Source organism: Hyposmocoma kahamanoa, unplaced genomic scaffold, assembly GCF_003589595.1.
Source record: "Hyposmocoma kahamanoa isolate Upper Pololo Valley unplaced genomic scaffold, ASM358959v1 179, whole genome shotgun sequence".
Classification (NCBI taxonomy): domain Eukaryota; kingdom Metazoa; phylum Arthropoda; class Insecta; order Lepidoptera; family Cosmopterigidae; genus Hyposmocoma; species Hyposmocoma kahamanoa.
Genome location: NW_020653710.1, coordinates 778,014 through 796,910, shown reverse-complemented (window position 1 = coordinate 796,910; position 18,897 = coordinate 778,014). Strand labels below are relative to the sequence as shown.

The window sequence follows — 18,897 nt, the reverse complement described above, 5'->3', positions numbered from 1 at the left end:
GCAGCGCGCCGCCTGCTGCGCCGCGGCCTGCGCCAGCAGCGCGCGCAGCCGGCCCGGCGCCATCATCAGCGCCGGCGGCAGCACGGCCTGCACGCGCTGCAGCACCAGCTGGCGGCTCAGCGGGCCCGCGCCTGGCCAGCGCGCGCGCGTCTGCAGCTCGTGCGGCTCGGCGCACATCATCAGCGCCGACAGGCGGTGCACGCGCGGCGTGTCGTGCTGCAGCGGCGTCAGCTCGTTGCGCAGCACGTGCAGCGCGTCCAGCACGCGCCCCGCCTCCAGGTGCTCCAGGTACTTCTGCTCCAGCACCACGAACTTCATCTCGGCCAGGTCGCGCGGCGCCACGGCGGCCGAGTCGCGCAGCAGCTCGTGCAGCGCGCGCAGGTCGTGGTCGGCCTTGGACCAGTCGCCGGCCAGCACGTGCGCGCGGAACTGCGCCGCCGCGGGGTGCTCCAGGTGCAGCCCGGACTCCTCCATCACCGCCGAGGCGCTGCGCCTGCGGACGGGGCCCGCCGCTTGAGCGATTGACGTCGTGCATCACTGCTCGGACGTCGACCGTCTTATCGCTACTGAGTAAACGTAGCTTCTTTGCAGATGACTTCATTTCAAAAACATGTTTCGATAAATCGACGTACCACCTACGCCTTTTACGGTTGGCAACGACGACAGTCCCTATACTGACATTCCACTTAACCTGTACTCAGCAGTGTCACAGTTCGTAAGTAGGTTATCAACCCGGGTCGCGGTGTACGTAATATTAACCAAATTGATCAAAACTTGTACATCATAATTACAGTTAAGTTGCTTCAATGAAAAAATTGCTTTACAATTTCTAGCTTCAGGCACAAGCCTTAGCAAGTGTACTCGCGTCAACTGTATAGACAAATCCTTACTGCTTTAGGTCTTTCCCATTAGAAATACTAATAAAGCAACCAAGACCTTAATATATTTAACTTAACTTTTAATTTTCACTAGTAATAAGTACGTATCAATAGTAAACACATCGCTGATAGATAACGGACACTTATCTAATGCGACAGACCCGCGCGAATGACTTGTGTTTTCCTATTTACCTACTTGAGTACCTACAAAACTTGTAGAAATTAAAAAAACACTAAATTTTTTGTAAACATTCAACAAATAATATGAATTTCAATGGATTGAATAATGCACAAGCAAGAAACTTTTATGCTTTGAAAAACAGTAAGATATACAATTCATATATGACGACGTCGACACTTTGTGCACCGCGGGGTCAACGCCCTGCCGCCTTCGACCCCTTACTTTAACAGCCAGACTATGTACTGCTACCCCTGTGATAGAGGACATAGTAAGTTCATCAGTTACTCTTACTTTCATTGTACTCTTGTAAATGTCGTATGAGAATGCCTATATACTTATTATTACTATTATTTAATTGCAGTGATATCACTCATGGATATAATATTTGCTCATGGACTATCAAATAAAATTGTAAGTCATGTGTACATTTTTTCATCATTTCTAAACAAAAATGGTCACAAAGTCATGAAAACCACAGAGGTGGGATGTAAACAAGTACCTACATTATAATCTTTGATAGATAATAAGACGCATTTGCAGATCAACAATCGAACAATATTAAGACTTTAAATAAATTAACCAAATTCTGTCCTGCTTTATTATTTGTATTATATACTTATTTGATACTAATTTGTTCTAATAAAATATTTCTTTTTGTTACTTAAACATCTTTTCTTTGGAGAGTATGTCAGATGTTTGCTGATGCGATTTAAATAAAAACTGTCAAACAACAGCAAAACATATATTGCAGTGGCAAGTTACAAACACTGCACTAGGCCAAGCTCTGCCCAAGATGAACTCGACAAGGAAATTGCTACAAGTAAGCTGTTAATTGTCACTTCATGACCATCATCACCATTTCAGTCAAAAGAAATCCATTACTGGACACACCCCTGTAATCATCACTTCTTACACATTATTTTCAACTATGATTTGTTATTTGTAACAATTTGCACTTATTGTTTTGCATATAATGATAAAAACACATTAACTGCACCCAAACTGTTATCGCCACCGGCTACCAAGTGTGGCAATTATAGGAAATAAAACTATTTTTCGGATCTAAATTGCATATTTTTGTTTTTTCAAACAAACCTTTTTTGAAAAAACAACCTTCATTCCTATGAGTAACAATGGCTAAAGCCTAAGAACTCAATAATTGTGGCATTTATGCTCAAACATAAAAAAATTAAGGTTAACAAATTCAAATAAAACTATGGAATATGAATAACTTCTTTTAAGTACTTGTCTCAGCATATATTCCTTGTGAATCATGCTCTTTGTTGTTGTATGGTCATTTCTGCTTTTTGTTATCTAACAGGCAAGGTGCTTTATCCAAGTCACACAGCTTGCACTCTATCCTTAACCATATAGTCAAGGAGCCAGGAATTGCAAATGGTGAAATAGTTTCTGGTAAGTTTATTGGGGTCACCATCTATACAGCAATCAATGTTTTATTTATTTATAGACAGGCAGCTCTTGCTGATAGTTGTGTCTACATCACAGCGTTGAAATTTATAGTTTTTGTTATATATTTTATTCCCTAATTTTGGTGTGTTTAAGTAGCTTAGTTAAATCAAATACCAGTTCAATTCATAGCCAGATAGTAATGTGCAGCGAGTACAGTAACATGAAGTTTGATGCCGTTCAATACTGAACGGCAACAAAGTTCAGTAAAGAAATAATAGTCACATGACAGAATAGCTACGATAACAGTGATGAGTTGCCTAATTTATTGAATTGTTCAGAAAAGCAGGTTCCGGAATGTTCTGCCATATGACATATTAGATGTGAGAGATACTTACTCGAGACCGACCGAGAGCAAGTGCTGTCCTATGAGGCGCACGATCTCCTGGTCCGTTTGGGTCATGCGCAGGCCGGAGGGCAGCTCGCCGTTGCGCGCCGCATCGCCGTTGAGGTGCAGCGGCGGCGCGCCGTTGGGCTGCGGCGGCTGATGCATGGCGGCCGCGGCGGGCTGCGGCTGCGGCGGCGACAGCCTGCGGGTGCGTTTGCGCGGCGGCCGATGGCCTGCGCCCTCGTCCCCCGAGTCAGTGGAGGCCAGGCTGGCCCGCGAGCCTCGCCGTCCGCGCCGCGAGCTCAGCGCGCCCGCCTCATCGGCCGAGCCCGAGCGTCCGCGTCCGAGTGACGTCACGGCTCACCACCACCGCTCCGCTCACAGAACCATCTCCCTTTGTTCTCGCCCGTCGCCAAGCTCGCGTTCCCACTCGTGGACCCTTCCCAGCGTATGATGCGCGATCTTATCTCGGAGCACCCGAACTTGCTCGCTGCCTCGCAAATTGCTTCAATCACTGGTTGTATACTCGTACACAAAAATCAGCTGAAAACGATACGACAGCTGTCTTCCTTCGCAATGTGCAACATCGCCCTTCTTTTCGTTTCGGGTGACGTTCGTGCCTCGTTCGGAAGAATTCGTGTCGAAACGAATGACCTCAAAATAAAATTATCGTGTCATGGAAATAGTGCAGCAGCAGGAAGATGAGACACTTGGAATTTGTATTAATTCGAATTTCTTATGGAAACAATGAAAAATGTAATGATAATGAGACAAACCCGTTCTGCAGCCTCAATCTTCGATCACGGAATATTTTTACGTTTTATGAAATAATATGTCTGACAACAACAAACTGTCGAACAAAGTTAACAAAATTTTAAATAATTAATTTAAATTGTTGCCTTCCTTTTAAATAAAGTAAATTTATTTAAATACTTCTAATTAATGTACTCAACTACTTTAATCGCCTAATAAACGACAAAAGTATGAATACAACAATCAATCTTTATAAATACCATCACATCCTACGTGTAATGGAACGACTTTAATAGCATTTATAAGGGTTGTTGTCAAAAACATCTGACCTTCGCTTAGAGGTGCAAAAAAATAAAGACCTTCGCCTTTTCCATGCAGTACGAAGGAAAAAAAAAAAAGAATAATTGTTTTTTTTGTTTACTTAGTTTTCTATTATAAATTAATTTTGTTTTTATAGCTCAACCATTATCCTCAAACTAGGGAATTTCTTGTAACGTAAATAGTAACGAAATTAACTCTTGAGCAAACCCAGAGACTACCTCACGTTGCTTACCTAACCCACTCGGCACGACAACACTACTACTATACGAACGCATATTCACCGCTCGACTGGATGGGTGGAGCGTGACGCTCGTGCACCGCCGCCCACGCCACATAGACAAACTTAGGCATTTTGATCAAGACGCGCAAACCGCCGCCCGCATCTCTATCGCAATCGCTCCGCCCGCTGTCTGTCGTCCAATTCGGAGCCACACTCACGCCACTTTTAAGCAGCAATACAATGGCGATGCACGGTTTTAATGATCCAATATAACTGCATCTATACCGCAAGTGTCGCAATGCAATGTATCGCTGCTAAAAGTCGCCTTTTTAAATTTATAAAAATAGCCGCTCTTACACATAAGAATTGTTTAGAAATTTTTTTGGAGTTTTTGTGACAAAGGGTATTATACTCGCCGCTGTATGCTATTCTGCAGTTATTGTGTAAAGGCAGCAATATTATTTGGATGATTAATAAAAAGCAACCATATATGTATATTTTATTATGCAAGTATTACTGAACTAAAGCTACTGTACAAACTTGAGTTTTTGATGTAGGCGGTGAGCGCATGTTGCACCTTTAAAGCAGCTAAGCTATTTAAATAGATAAATCTGAAAGCAATTTCTTAAATTGTATTCATATCGTTTGACATCATTGACTTACAATTTGACATTCCCTATTTATGTGTGAACGAACGGTCCTATTTTTTTTGTTTCCATTCCTTAGTGAAAGTGACTAATGTCTTCGCAAATATCATTGATAAAGTCAATTAGCGAAATCATAATCTGTGGTCATAGTGAAGTGAAATGTGAGTGAAATTAAGGAAATGTTTTATTTGGCATATAAACTTGATTTTATTCGATTTTTAGCCAAAAAATGAATCATTTAGTTATTAAAATTGTATTATTTTATGTTCTGCCACGCCCTACGAACTTACAGCTCCTCATTAATGTCAAGAATCAGGTATAAACAAAAATTTCGTAGGTACTAATAACACAAACATGTTTAGAAAAATTCGTTTTTTATTTAGTCTACAAGCTCCTGTACGTTAATCTAAAAAATATAATACAAATATATTAATCAGTCAATGCAATTTCATGTAAAGAAATGTTACGGTACACGATCTGTGACTTACGATTAGTTCAGTATAGGTTTTATCGTGTTGTGTAGGGTGGCGATGTTATGCAGGAGAACATAACCGCGAACGTGTCTGAGGACACCATCACCCTTGAGTTCCTGCGCCTCGACGGCGTGCACGTCTCACAGCTTGTTGATTTCACCAATGTAAGTGTACTTTATTCTATATCTCCTAAAACTGTGCCTAATAACATTGTGATTGTGACTGTCCACAACCCCTTACTATCTGCAACATTTGATCTCAGAGAGCTCGGTAATGATGAGATGGAGGGCTCTTTAGAAAATTATATTAAAATTTTTTTTTGTATTATTATTTTATTTGCAATCAACCACCAGGCCAAGAGCGAATCTTTTGAACGAGAGAAGGCGTTTTTGGTGGAACGGCCAGTGCCGCACCTCCCAACTATAGAACATGGCATCGCTTAAGCCGTTGACTATAGTTGATGGATCTAGAAGTTCCACTATGAGTGGGTTCGCGTGGCAGGATAGTCGTTCTTTGTGCTTAGTTTTACGTCAGTCGATCTCAGCAGCTACCAATATTACGTTTATATGATCATGGATCTCTTCATTACGAGTAAACCAAGGGGCATTGACTATTGCTCTCAGGATACAATTCTGCACTCATTGGAGATAAAGTTTATTACTCTTGCTAGCCACACCTCACAGCTGAATACCATATGTGTAAATGGATTTTAAGACCGAGTTGTAGATTAGAAGTTTGTTGTCTACTGATAATGCTGAATTTCTTCCCATGAGCCAATGAAGGTCACAATATTTGAGATTGACTTCATCTCTTTTTCGTTTTATGTGATGCTTCCATGTGAGATGTCTGTCCAAGTGAAAACCAAGATACTTCACACAATCAGAATGTGGCAATGTTTCATTACCAAGTCTTACTGGATTACAGTTTCCTTTTCTCAGTGCAAATGTGATATGATGAGATTTGGTGGCTCTGGCCTGGATACGCCCTTTTACAGAACCATCCATGGGTAAGATCTAGTTGGAGTTGGAGATTTGTACTAGCTTTAACAGGATTCCCATCAACGGACAAAAGGGCTATATCATCGGCTTATGTAGCAAATGTTATCTGATATTGGTAAGTCCAATGTAAAGATGTTATACAGAACCGGGCCGAGGACTGAGCCCTGTGGTATGCCTCCCAGAATATTGTACATGTTTGATCTCGCTTCTCTCTGTTTAACTTGGAAGGAACAACCCGACAGGTAGGACTCTATGAGAAGAAACATCGAGTGTGGAAGTCTGTCTTTAACCTTGGCCAACAATCCCTTGTGCCATACCCAATCAAAGGCTTGCTGCATGTCGAGGAAGGCCGCAGAACAATATTTTTTGTGTTCAAAGCTCTGTCAGATCGTGTGGTATACCCGATGAACCTGCTCAATAGTTGTGTGAGACTTACGGAATCCAAACTGGTGATATGGCACAACACAGCAGTCATCCATAAGCGGTTTGAGTCTGATGAGGAATATCTTTTCCCAGAGCTTAGACAGCACAGGTGTTAGACTTATGGGCTGGTATTAGGAAGCCTCTTGTTCAGGTTTTCCTGGTTTGTGGATCATTACTGCCTGGGAAATCTTCCATATGGATAGAAAGTGACTGGTCCTGAGAATGGCATGAACAAGCAGGTTAAAAATGTAATGCACTTCCTTGGGAGATTTTTTAATATTTTCGGAGCGATAAGATCAAATCCAGGGACCTTTTTTGGATGTAATGGTCTTATTTGTTGCGTAATTTCTCTTGGAGAAGCAGGCTTAAGAGGCAAACACATTTGAAAGTCCTGTGCTAGCACAGGACTTTCAAACAGCTCTAGAGCTGTCTGTCGAGAGCTACAGTTCTAGAGCTGTCTGTAAGTCAGACTCTTCATCTTCACACAGTTTTTGAAGGTTTGTCTACATTTTTAACTTGTTTTAAGATCTCACTGTCACTGATTTAGCACAATATTAATTTTACTTCAAGATCACTTTTGCTTCTTATGGCAGTTGACAGTGACACTTTGAATAAATCTCATTTTGAATAAATAAAATTTTGAATAAATCTTAACAAGGTATATGTGAATAAATGTGTTATAAACTTAATTATGTTTAGGAAGTGGAAGCAATGCGAGTGGTCATACCAGGAGAAGAGGAGCTAAACCAGATGGGCCACCAGACGTTGTGCTTCCTTACACATGCTGCACAGGCCGACTTCATCGCGCCTGATGCCATGGCCAAACTCAGACAGGTCTCTTGAAACATTTGCAAATAATAATCTCAGTACAGAGTACTAAAAAAACTGACCTCAAAAATTCGTGGAATTACATCTGTTTACTAAGTTTTATTGCAATCGGCTACCAGAAAGTGTGCGAATCCAGATTCATCCTCTAGTTTGCCATCCTTTCCAACGAAAAAAAGAAACATCTAAATCAGTTCACAAATTTTTAGAGTTATAACATACATACATACACACAAAAAACGTAAAAAAAACCAGTCAAATTGAGAATTTCCTCCTTTTTTGAAGTCGGTTAAGAAATGCACTTTTGTACCATTATGTAATTAACAACTCATTCTCGTGGCTTATAAATGAAAGTCATTAACAATAGGCTTTTCAGCTTTACCACAATTCATATAACCATAATAAAAAGCTGAATGATTTTCCAAAATAGCAACACTATTTTGCCAGTGGTTTTACCTGAAATCTACTGGCACAGCACAAACACACCCACTATGAACATTGCGATTCTCTTTGCCATGGCTCAAAATAATAATTCTTAGAAAAACCCGGGCACTGTGCGGGTGGCAGAAGAAGACAAAGGCTGGCGCCAGACGACATCGACGGCGTGGGCCGGACGCGCGACGCGGCTGCTGTCGCCGGCGGCTGCGAGACATTGCGCCGCTGCGCGCGACCGCGTCTTTTTGCGCGCTGCCGATCTCGTGCGCTGGGCGCCCCGCCCAGGTAAGGATATCTGCTAAAGCAGAGGTGAAAAAATGCACCCACTAAATGGTGAAGGTAATATCAAAATAACAGAGTTCTATTTCCTAAATCCTCCAACAATATGTTCACTGTGCGAGTGGGTAACACACCTACAATACTGGAGCTGCGTCGTCAGTACCACCGAGACGAGTTGATCAGTGCGACGAGGACGGCTTTCGGAATGTGGAAAAGAAAAAGAAGAACACCAGCCGAAACCTTGGTGGCACCGCCCTGACTGGCCCGAATCATTTATTGCGTCCAGCGGTACCGACGACGTTGTTATACGTGTCACGTCTTCATTACTCCACCAAGTCTGCGGATATTGTGGAGTACATGCGAGTGAAGGCCAACGCAAACCTGAGGGTCGAGCGGTTGGAGTCGCGCCACAATGTGAATTTTAATTCATTTGTGGTGCGAGTACCAACTCAACACCTGTCGACCTTCATGAGAGAAGACTTTTGGCCGAAGGGTGTCATGTACCGGCGTTTCCGAGGACGGCTACCGGACGGGTGTCCGGTCCGGACGTTGCGTCACACGTCGAAGTACATACGTGTAAATAAATAGTGTTATATGTATATTATCATGTTATATTGTATTTAAGGTATTTATTTAATATTTCTGTTATTGTTTTATTATATTATCGTTATATTATACATATGTATGTTAGTCTGTAAGGTATGTATCTATGGGTCCTAGTTGCCTGAAATAAATAAATAAATAAAATAAATAAAAAATAAATAACTATATATATCGATACCAGAAGTATCAATTAACGTAAGGGACTGTACGGTCTATGACCGACAAAGCGCTCCATCAGCACGTACGCCACATTGTTGTAATTTAAATCACTTCACGATCAGCAATCTGTGTACTCATTTCAATCATCAATCTATCAAAATGTATCATTATCAGTAATCAAGCAATAAATCTACTTATCAATTATCAAACTATCATTTTATAAGATTACGGATACACCGTACATCCTGGTCCTGGTCCTTCGAGCGACCTTTGGACCGTTTTTAGTTCATTCGAAGTCGTGTTGTCAAGTTAAAGTGTCGCGTGTTTTAGTGTACAGTGCGATCGGTCTGTCCGGCCACCCACAAGCGGGTCTCACCGGGCAGATTGAGACGGCGCAATAGCTGCACACTGGCCACGTGGCGCTAAGCAGAGAAGGAACCAGCATACTTATCATCGTTATTATCATATATCAACAAGCAAATCTATTATCATCTTCGGCAAGCATATCATCAAGCAGACATCAATATCAATCTATTTATCAATATCAAATAAGCGAATAATCAAAAAACCCTTATCATGGAGTCTCTCATCAACAGACAATAGGAAATTTATACGCAAATCAAGAAAATCAACATCAATTTCAGCAAGGACGGCGCTGAAAGAAAAAGCAAGCCGAAGTACATTCCAAAGCGCTTAAAGTCAATTTGTGCCCTTTGGGATGTATTTGAACAAAATCATATCAAGTTACAAGCAAGTGAAACAAAAACCGATCCGTGTTGTAGCACCGAATTTTATGCAAGTGTACATCAATATTTTTTATCGACGAAGTTGTTGATCAGTAGCTACGAAGTGGAGAAAAAACAGAAAGAGATAGAAGATTCAAGCAGTCACTCGTCGGATGAATACGAAGAAGATGATGAAGAGGGGCCCGGCAGCAGCGGGTTTCGTAATCCTAATTTGAACCGCAACAATCAAGATCACGGTACTAACGGTTAAACCGACGACCTCTTCAGGAAGCAAGCAAGTAATTTGAAGAAGAAAACAACATTACAATGGGATGATGAACTTCAACAACCTATTCTCGCCGAGTGGATCAAGATAAGAGCAGATATTATCATAAACATAAACAATATCAAAGTTCCGCGGTGGCTCGGCACGAGTCTAACTACTAGTGTCGAGTTACACGGCTATTGTGACGCGTCGATCAAAGCGTACGGATGCGTCATATATTGCAAAATAAATAATACAGACCAATCAAAGGTTGTATTAGTAGTGGCCAAATCACGTGTCGTTTCTGAAAGGAAGAAACATACTCTACCTCGATTAGAGTTATGTGGAGCAGAATTATTATCAAGACTAATGAGCAAAGTACTGCAGTGTCACGGCAAATACAAAGCACGTGTGTTTGGCTGGACGGATTCCACGGCAGTTTTAGGCTGGATACAGGGCGACCAAAATCGATGGAAGCCGTTTTGTGAAGCCGACAACATACCTAACAGTGCAAGAATAAGAAAAAGTAAAGCAAAGCATTATAAAGCAAATACAGCAAGAAGCATTCACAGCAGAAATAAGCAATCTAAGAGAAGGAAGCAAATTGGACTCAAAAAATAAGATTTTGAGTTTAAATCCTGTCATGGACAAGCAAGGAGTCCTTCGCGTAGGTGGAAGGTTACGAAACGCACACATTAGCGAGGATATGAAATATCCCACAATAATACCCCACGACAGTCGTCTAACAGAACTTTTAATCAATGAAGCACATAAAGTTACGTTACATGCCGGTGTGCGACTGACATTAGCACATCTCAGGCGTAAATACTGGATCATCGGGGGTAATCGAGCAGTCAAAAAACGTCTGCATACGTGTTTCACCTGTAAGAAAAATAAACCAACAAAACAAGATCAAATCATGGGAGACTTACCTGCAGCACGAACAACAGCGTGCCGCCCATTTTATCACACCGGCGTCGATTTCACGGGCCACGTAGACGTGAAAACAACAAAAGGTTATATCGCAGTTTTTATATGCATGGTAACTAAAGCAGCAACTAAACATCTTTTTTTAATGTAAGGGACATGCTATATTTTAAACCACTGGGCATTCCTAAATCTTTCGTTTATAGCATGAAAGAAGAGGAAATTCTAAAAAATTTTGCTCTACACACAATCAAAATTGAAGCAGACGGTAAAAAGCCATAGACAGATTTAAAAAAATAAAATCGTTGTTTGGCTCTCCTGAAAAAAACCATTGTTTATCCCTTACATTACTTGATATTTCTGGTGTCGATATATGTACAGGGTCAAGAGCACGTCAATCTTTACACTTAGGACTTAAATCTAACTCTATGCCGCTTACGATAAGAACGGTCCAAAGTACAAAATGGCAAGCTTGCCATTTTATGCTTTGGACTGTGAAGCCTACAATGCTTTAGGTGTTAAAGAATCACAACTTGATTATTTTTGTTCAACTCATTTCAAAACTTTCTTATAATTATACTCCAGGCCTCGAGCAATCGTCATACTCGTCATCGGTGACGCCATTCCCAGCGCACGCTCTGGCGTTGGATGAAGCGGAGGGAGCGCCCGGCATCCGCGCTTGCGTAGCTGAGACAGACGCCGCCAAGGAATGTCAATGTCATGTAGAGGTAGGGCAGATTTTATGCAACAGGTGTAGGTCGTTTTCAGATAACCTCAAAAAATGTGTTTCTTTCAATAACTTTTATAATATTACATGAATGCTAAGCATTATTTTTATTTAATATGATTGCTTGCTTACTTAGTCTGTGTTACGATTAAAAAGACTACTCAACTACGCCACAGTAATAAAGAAAATTTAAAAAATGGGTAATTTCTCATTCATGGGAGCCGGTACAAGTCGCCCTAATTTTCAGAAATGAAGAAAAAAAATTAAACAATCAATGGCTATTTTAAGGTCACACAAATGAGATTGCGGTAACACAAACGATTTTCTCATAAACATAAATGAGAAAGACTGCACAGTCATAAAAATTATTATTACAACACACATTTTATTGTTCACAAACATTGACCTACTACCAACACGAAAGAACATTTTAATATCACTTCTTGTATCAAAATCCTTCTCATCCGTGCAAGGCCATCTATCTATTTATATGTAATAAATAAATCTAAATAAGTATTTTGTATATATGTATTTTGTATGTATGTTATATAAACTTTATTGTACATCAATATACATGATGATTCATCACCATCACCACATTAATCGTCATCATCACCATTACCACCATCGTCATCACCACCATTATCACCATCTAATTGTTATATTTAAAGTAAATGTTTGGCTTAAAGTAGGTAACTATCGAGTTCTTAGGTTTTCGCGATTGTTACACATAGGGAATGAAACTGTTTTTCCGGATTCAAATCGCGTATATTTGTTTTTTCAAACAAACCGACGTTTCGGGCTCTTTACAACCGTGACCATGGGACCTGTAAAGGGCCCGAAACGTCGGTTTGTTTGAAAAAACAAATATACGCGATTTAAACCCGGAAAAGTAGTTTCATTTCTTAAAGTAACTATTTCATTTAAAAGTAGACAAGAATGAGAGCAACAAGAATGATATTTGGATACATTTTTAGTTGTCAAGGTCGTAGAATATTCTGGACCGTTATAAATTTTATATGCTTTTTATTAAAGTTAGCTTTGTCTAATTGATGCACAATAAAGTTTATAAGACTATTACATAACACTTATTTAGATAAATTGCTTTACAAGAATTAGAACGATTTAGTCACTAGCACCGAAATTGGTATTTATGTCGATCTTTTGCTAAAACGGAGATGCACAGCACAGGTTACATCACTCCACAACCTAATCCGACAGGAGCCCCTTCTCACGTGTACCAAGGGTGAAGGTGATGCGGTATGAACTTTCGTTATTAAGACTTTTGTTATTTAGTTGAAATAACACTAATGATATGATATCAATAGAATCTTTGTCCTGCAGAAACGTGCAGTTAGGGCAATTTACAATCTGGGCCCCAAAGTATCTTTGAGAGATAAGTTTAAGGAAATTAACATTCTTACACTGGCCTCACAGAACATTTATGAAAATGTAATTTATGTTAAAAGGAATAGTAATTTCTTTATGAAAAATAGTGACAGACATAACATTAATACGAGGAATAGAAATAAACTAGCTTTTCTTGATAGTCGTCTTCACAAAGTCACAAATTCATTTAAGGGGCAATGTATACGCTTCTATAACAAGATTCCGGTTGATATACAAAATTTGCCTTTCACGAGGTTTGAAACTATAGTGAAACAAAAACTTTATACTAAAGGTTATTATACAACTTCTGCGTACTTGGATGACAAAAATCCGTGTTAGTAACCCGTTTAGCTCATGGAGGTAGTCTCGATCTCTGATGTTTCAAATAAAAAAAAATATTGTAAATGTTATTTACAAAGAGCAACCCCTAGAGTTTCTTGCTCATTCTTCTCAGGGGAATCTGCCTTACGAATGAGCGGTATAGTTTAACCATTGTGACGATTTCAAGTGTAATAATGCTTACCTATGAAATAAAGATTATTTTGAATTTGATAACAAAAATTTACACGCATTTTGTATTCCCAAGTAAACATATTATTTGTTTATAATAAATTGGAAAGTTACGGTATGTATTCGACGTGAAAGTTATTAGAGTTTATCCTCGATGGGAAATATTGCAATTTCCACTAGTGTTGAATTTTTTCTTCATTTCTTAAAAGTAGGGAGATGTGGAACCGGCTCTTATGAATGAAAAATTACCCACTTTTTAAATTTTCTCTTACTGTGGCGTAGTAAAGTAGTCTTTTACTTTTTTAACACAGACTAAGTGAACAAGCAATCATATTAAATAAATAATGCTTAGCATTGAAGTAATAATATAAAAGATATTGAAAGGGACATCATTTCTGAGGTTATCTGAAAACGACCCATGGATGTTGCAATCCGTCCGTAACGTCGAGGGGTAATTAAAATATGTTTTATACATCATTAAGTCCCGAATGAAATAAAAAAATCTGTGAAAATCGTGGAAGTTTAAATCAAAGTAATTTGGTATTGCATTTAAAAGTTTTTATGCATTTTAGATTAATTAAATTTTAATTTTAATTAATTATAAATTTCATTCTTGAAATTGATTTTTCCTGCACTGTATTTTACATTATTTTAACAACTTTTACATTAAACAAGTGATGCAATGAATAAATGAATATGAATAAATTAAAGGTTATATAGTTGTGTGTGTTCATGCAATGTAAGTGCTATACGACAGTATATTTTTTTATAAAATGTACCTAAAAGAGTATCACCTAATCCACAGGTATGTGTAAACTGGTATCCCTGTGGACTGAAGTACTGCAAGGGCAAACCACAAGGAGGTTTGAGCTACCGCTGCGGCATTAAGACATGTCATCGCTGCTACCGTTACCACTTCTATGTGCGGCGGCGAGACGGTTGCCTGTCCTATACGTGACACCGCGCGCGTCGGCCCGCGCCGCCGCCGCCGCCGCCGCCGCCGCCACACGCGTCTTTCGCGTGCCAAAGTGTTTCTCTAGTCGCTTTAGTTTTGGCTTTCTCACTCAAAGACTAAACTTTATTTTACTGTGACAATACTTTATATTTTATACATATTTTGCTACATTAAGTATATATAAGTGTAAGTGAACAAAATATTAATAAAACGAAATTGATTAAATTTGTACAGGATGTGTTTATTTAAATTAATAAATAAAAGCTAAATTAAGACAGTGTTAGTGTCTGTGTTGTATAAATAAAGCTATTTCAGTGGCAGCCTGGAAAGGGTTCATGCCTGTTTTTTCGGAGCACAAATTGGATTTTCCTCTCCATGTCTTCATTGTAGATTGCTTTGCACCTCTCGTGGTTAATACGACGTCGTGTCTGCAAAAACCATTATTGTAAAATATCTTGACCTACGGACAATTTATTTATTTATTCATATTTGGCACACTTAGAACAATTTTTACAAAATCACACCCCTCATGGAAAACTGCCCTTTGTGCCTGTTGCCCACCTGACTGGTTCACCTGAGAGGATCATGAGCAATTATTTTTTCCCCTATCCTACGTGTACTATACAGATTTTTTTAAACTTGTGGATCACCTTGTTATTAAAATTTTTAAGGGTTGGCGTTGCTCGCTTTCGTAGGCTTACCCTCGAGACCCTACAAATGACCCCTGGGTGGTGATAAAAAACGACAACTACTGGTGGTAGGCTTCGGCCGTGGCTAGTCACCACCCGCCCGACGTAGTCAAGTCGCCAAATAGTTCTTACCGTTTTCGGGAGTTGCCATTAGGAGGTTGAGTCTGAACAGTTGCATTGCGTCAGACGACGAGTTGTAGCTGCTTGTACTGCCACACTGAGCATTCGGTTCTGGAGGCTAGCGGGTTCCGAAGCACAGTGCACCGCTGGCAGACCGTGTGAAGTTGGGGGCCCAAGTAGCAGGAAAGCCACCCGTGAAAGGCTGCCGAAAAATCCCGGAATGCTCCACCTTGCCGGATGGCGACCAGAAGGGAGAACGGAGGAGTGGCAGTGTGAGCATGCTGCTTGGTTGAACACGACGCAGTGCCTCGTTCAACTGCCTTCCTCCTTTTGTTTTTTTTGACGGGGGAAATCTTTGTGGATACCCCTGAGCTCAGGGAGACTTAAAGGTTATGTGGGGACTCTCCCTCCAGACTGGAGGGCCTACCCCACTAAAATCCCCCGGGTTTCCCTCTCGCCGGTTGAGTCGGTGTCGTGGGATCAAACTGCCTTCCTCCTGCCTATTCACTTCTCAAAACAACATGACAAGTCAGAAGAAAGGAAAAAACTTTACACAGCGGTTCCACGTCTTCCCACTAAAAGTGCACCTCAGTAACATCCGAGGTCTGCACTCAAATCTCGATTCGGTCCACTACCACCTTGAAACCGACAAACCGCAGCTGCTGTTCCTCATAGAGACGCAGATCAGATGTCCGACGGACGCAGCGTACCTCAGCTACCCCGGGTATACTCTGGAGCACAGGTTCGTACCTCGTGCCGGAGTCAGTGTGTACGTTCGCGATGACATCTGTGTCAAGCGTCTCAAGAACTTTGAGGCACCGAGTTTTTCTGTTTTATGGCTTCTGGTTGCACAGGAGTTACACAAATAGTGTACTGCTGTGTCTACCGCTCGCATAGTGAAGATCAGGAGACAACCAAGCTGTTCCAATGTCTGAGCGAGACGTTTGATGAGGCTCAACTCAGGTACCCAGCAGCGCAACTAGTCATTCTGGGGGACCTAGACGTATGAGACGGGTGTGGCGATACAAGTTAGCAGATTGGGACGAAATGCGCCATTTCTTTGCGTCATCAGGGCTATGACGGGGCAGGGCAGGCGTGTTTTACTTCAGGAGACTCGTCGAGCTGTGCTGATGCTGTAGTCGAAGTTTTGCGTTTGGGTATGTAGTGTTACATACCACACTCTGATGTACCCAATGGATCCCAAGCTCGTCCATGGTTTAACGCTGATTGTAGTTGTGCTGAAGCAGGTGAACAGTCCGCGTACCAAGCTTGGGCAGAAGCTCGACTACGCAAAGCTCCGAGTACTCAAAATTTGAAGAAAGCTAATTTGAATAAGGCCGCCAAGAAGTGCAAATTCCTAAACTGCCAAAAACGGTGCGATATTTAGACGTGAATAAAGCTAGCGGGCCTGAGTTGTCTCCTGTTCTCACACGCCTGTACTGCCTTTCACTTGACACTGGTGTAGTTTCCACGTCGTGGAAGCTTGTAAACGTGCACCCAGTGCCGAAAAAGGGAAGCAGAGCTGACCCTGTCAACTATAGACCAATCTCGGTCACTTCCATACACTGCAAGACTATGGAAGAAAAACCTTGAAGACAACGACCTCCTCAGTAATCGCCAGTACGGATTCCGACGAGGGCGATCTACTGGGGATCTTATGTATGCCTGTCACATATGGAGCGAGGCTATAGAAAAGCAAGGCGAAGCACTTGCAGTGTCTTTGGACATTTCTAAAGCCTTTGACAGGGTCTACCACAATAGTTATTAACTATTGTTAGTTATTAATTAAATACCTTATTTTTAATTTTACAAAGAAAACATTCCAATTTACGCTACATTAAGTTATACACATTATTTTATTGAATGAATTTTTATTAAGTTCAATTTATTATTAATTAACAATAGAAATTAGAATAAATTAAAACATATTAATTAGTACTGCAGTCTTATGTCGGTTTGGGATTTTTCATTAGAGGAAATACTGGATCCCAAACTGGTGGTACAGAGAAACCATCTTCCCTGTTGAAATTAGGATGTTTTTTAATTTTAATGTCCGCTCGCAGCATCCAGGGTAAATAACGGACTTCTTTTGCAAGGACCTGGGGTTTGTTTGAAAAAAAAATATATGCTATTTAAATCCAGAAAAATAGTTTCATTTCCTATAGTAAGTATATCATTAATGATTTGTGTAAGTGCAGCAAAGTTGGCTATTTGAATCACATGTTTATAAATTGCCATATATTTGATTGTTCATCTCTTCCAGAATCTTACACAATCCCGTGCCTCTACCCAGTTCCATCAACTTTTTGTTATTATCGAACAACTCTTAGATTTATAGACATTTAACAATCTAAATTTATTATAGAAAATAATATAAAAATTTTGCAGTTGCATGAGTATAATATTTCCTTTATATTTATGGGAATTGGTTAATAAATGTTGTTATAACAGTCGAAGATGAATGTAAACCACAAAAAGACAGCAAATTGGCAATTTAAGTTTATTAAACTAGCTGGTTGACACAAGAGAATTTGGAGACAGATGACCGTTTTAAGATTTCAAAAAATGTATAAAAGGCAGCTTGCAGCAGCAGGGGTGTCCCTGCAATCTCTTTTCTAACAATAAATCTAATATTTCCTCACCTGACCGCTACGAAGTATCTTACATAGAGGTACGAGTTTAAATAGCGATGTTTCATTAATTTTGAACGATATGAAAAATAAAAAGGTATGTTTTTCTTCCATGAGAGGTGCGTTAACTAGTAAGTAGATACCTACACAATTACATGCCAACTAAGAGATAGAAGCTATATGTTCCTTTGTTACCTGAAAGGGCTTCTCGTAGTACCGCGTGAGTCGATACTGCTCGAGGATGCCTTCCTTGCCGAGGATCCTGTTCACCAGCCTGCAGGCGTCATCAACATTATTGTTCTTCACGAACACGGTGCGTGCGATAAATGTTGGATGCTTATTCGTGAGTAATTTTATAGTTAAATGCATTTTGCATAAATATGACAAATATACGGTAAAATAAAGCAAATTTTTTTCTCTTATTTTTCTACTTGTCAGTGAGGTTATGTTGTTGTGTTGTCCTTTTTTTTCGATCAGAAGGGACAGACTAGAGTAACAATCCATACTGCCTCGTTTTCGGTGGCTGATGTCATATTATAAAATCAATCGATCTGTATTTTTTTCAGTTACTCAGGGGAAATAACATAGATGAAGATAATTACGTAGAAGTAACTTTACTAAATCATATTATACAACATCGCAAGCGCCAGTGTCGCGGGGCGAACCTGAATAGCCCCGCACTAGGGAAACCCTGTGTCGCGGGTGCCATGGACACACACATAGACAACCACAAATTACACCCAAACTCACGAGAGAAATAAATGTAGGTCATACAAATATTTCTCCCGGCCCGGGAATCGAACCTGGGACCTCTGCGTGGCAGTCAGACATGGTAACCGTTCGGCCATTGAGGCAGTTGGCAATTTACATTTATCGAAATGTTGAAGACGTCGGAAAAAATCATGGCGCTTTACTGGCCTGCGCCCCGTAAACTAACAGAGATATATCAAATCAATGTTCTAGAAAAATA

General features: G+C 40.4%; 3 protein-coding genes across 3 annotated transcripts in view; 1 reads left to right on the top strand and 2 right to left on the bottom strand.

Annotated features, from left to right (window-relative positions):
* The window catches only part of LOC113225866 (WD repeat-containing protein 26), an 8,851-nt gene extending 5,219 nt beyond the window's left edge, over window positions 1-3,632 (bottom strand). The window contains exons 1-2 of the mRNA XM_026458320.1: window positions 2,865-3,632; window positions 28-493 (exon numbers count right to left, since the gene is read on the bottom strand). Of these exons, the coding sequence (XP_026314105.1) occupies window positions 28-493; window positions 2,865-3,019 (621 nt within the window). The 5' untranslated portion in view covers window positions 3,020-3,632. The remainder of the gene's footprint in view (window positions 1-27; window positions 494-2,864) is intronic.
* A 1,355-nt stretch (window positions 3,633-4,987) lies between these two features.
* LOC113225861 (out at first protein) lies at window positions 4,988-14,703 on the top strand. The gene is made up of 6 exons (XM_026458314.1): window positions 4,988-5,111; window positions 5,319-5,432; window positions 7,389-7,523; window positions 8,054-8,234; window positions 11,493-11,635; window positions 14,339-14,703. The coding sequence occupies exons 1-6, from the start codon at window positions 5,025-5,027 to the stop codon at window positions 14,489-14,491; spliced, it is 813 nt and encodes a 270-aa protein (XP_026314099.1). The 5' UTR covers window positions 4,988-5,024; the 3' UTR covers window positions 14,492-14,703.
* Window positions 14,704-14,720: 17 nt separating this feature from the next.
* LOC113225860 (28S ribosomal protein S21, mitochondrial) lies at window positions 14,721-18,311 on the bottom strand. Its single transcript, XM_026458313.1, has 2 exons — window positions 18,123-18,311; window positions 14,721-14,916 (listed from the first exon to the last, which is right to left on the bottom strand). The coding sequence occupies exons 1-2, from the start codon at window positions 18,294-18,296 to the stop codon at window positions 14,800-14,802; spliced, it is 291 nt and encodes a 96-aa protein (XP_026314098.1). The 5' UTR covers window positions 18,297-18,311; the 3' UTR covers window positions 14,721-14,799.
* Between the last annotated feature and the right edge of the window lie 586 nt (window positions 18,312-18,897).

What these genes read in the sequence shown, in the direction of transcription:
- LOC113225861 (XM_026458314.1), top strand. Translation starts at nt 5,025, where the DNA reads ATGAATCATTTAGTTATTAAAATTGTATTATTTTATGTTCTGCCACGC. An exon ending in TCATTAATGTCAAGAATCAG is followed by an intron (nt 5,112 to 5,318) that starts GTATAAACAAAA and finishes CGTGTTGTGTAG; the next exon opens with GGTGGCGATGTTATGCAGGA. An exon ending in CCATGGCCAAACTCAGACAG is followed by an intron (nt 7,524 to 8,053) that starts GTCTCTTGAAAC and finishes AATAATTCTTAG; the next exon opens with AAAAACCCGGGCACTGTGCG.
- LOC113225860 (XM_026458313.1), bottom strand. Translation starts at nt 18,296, where the DNA reads ATGCATTTAACTATAAAATTACTCACGAATAAGCATCCAACATTTATC. An exon ending in ACTACGAGAAGCCCTTTCAG is followed by an intron (nt 14,917 to 18,122) that starts GTAACAAAGGAA and finishes TGGTTTTTGCAG; the next exon opens with ACACGACGTCGTATTAACCA.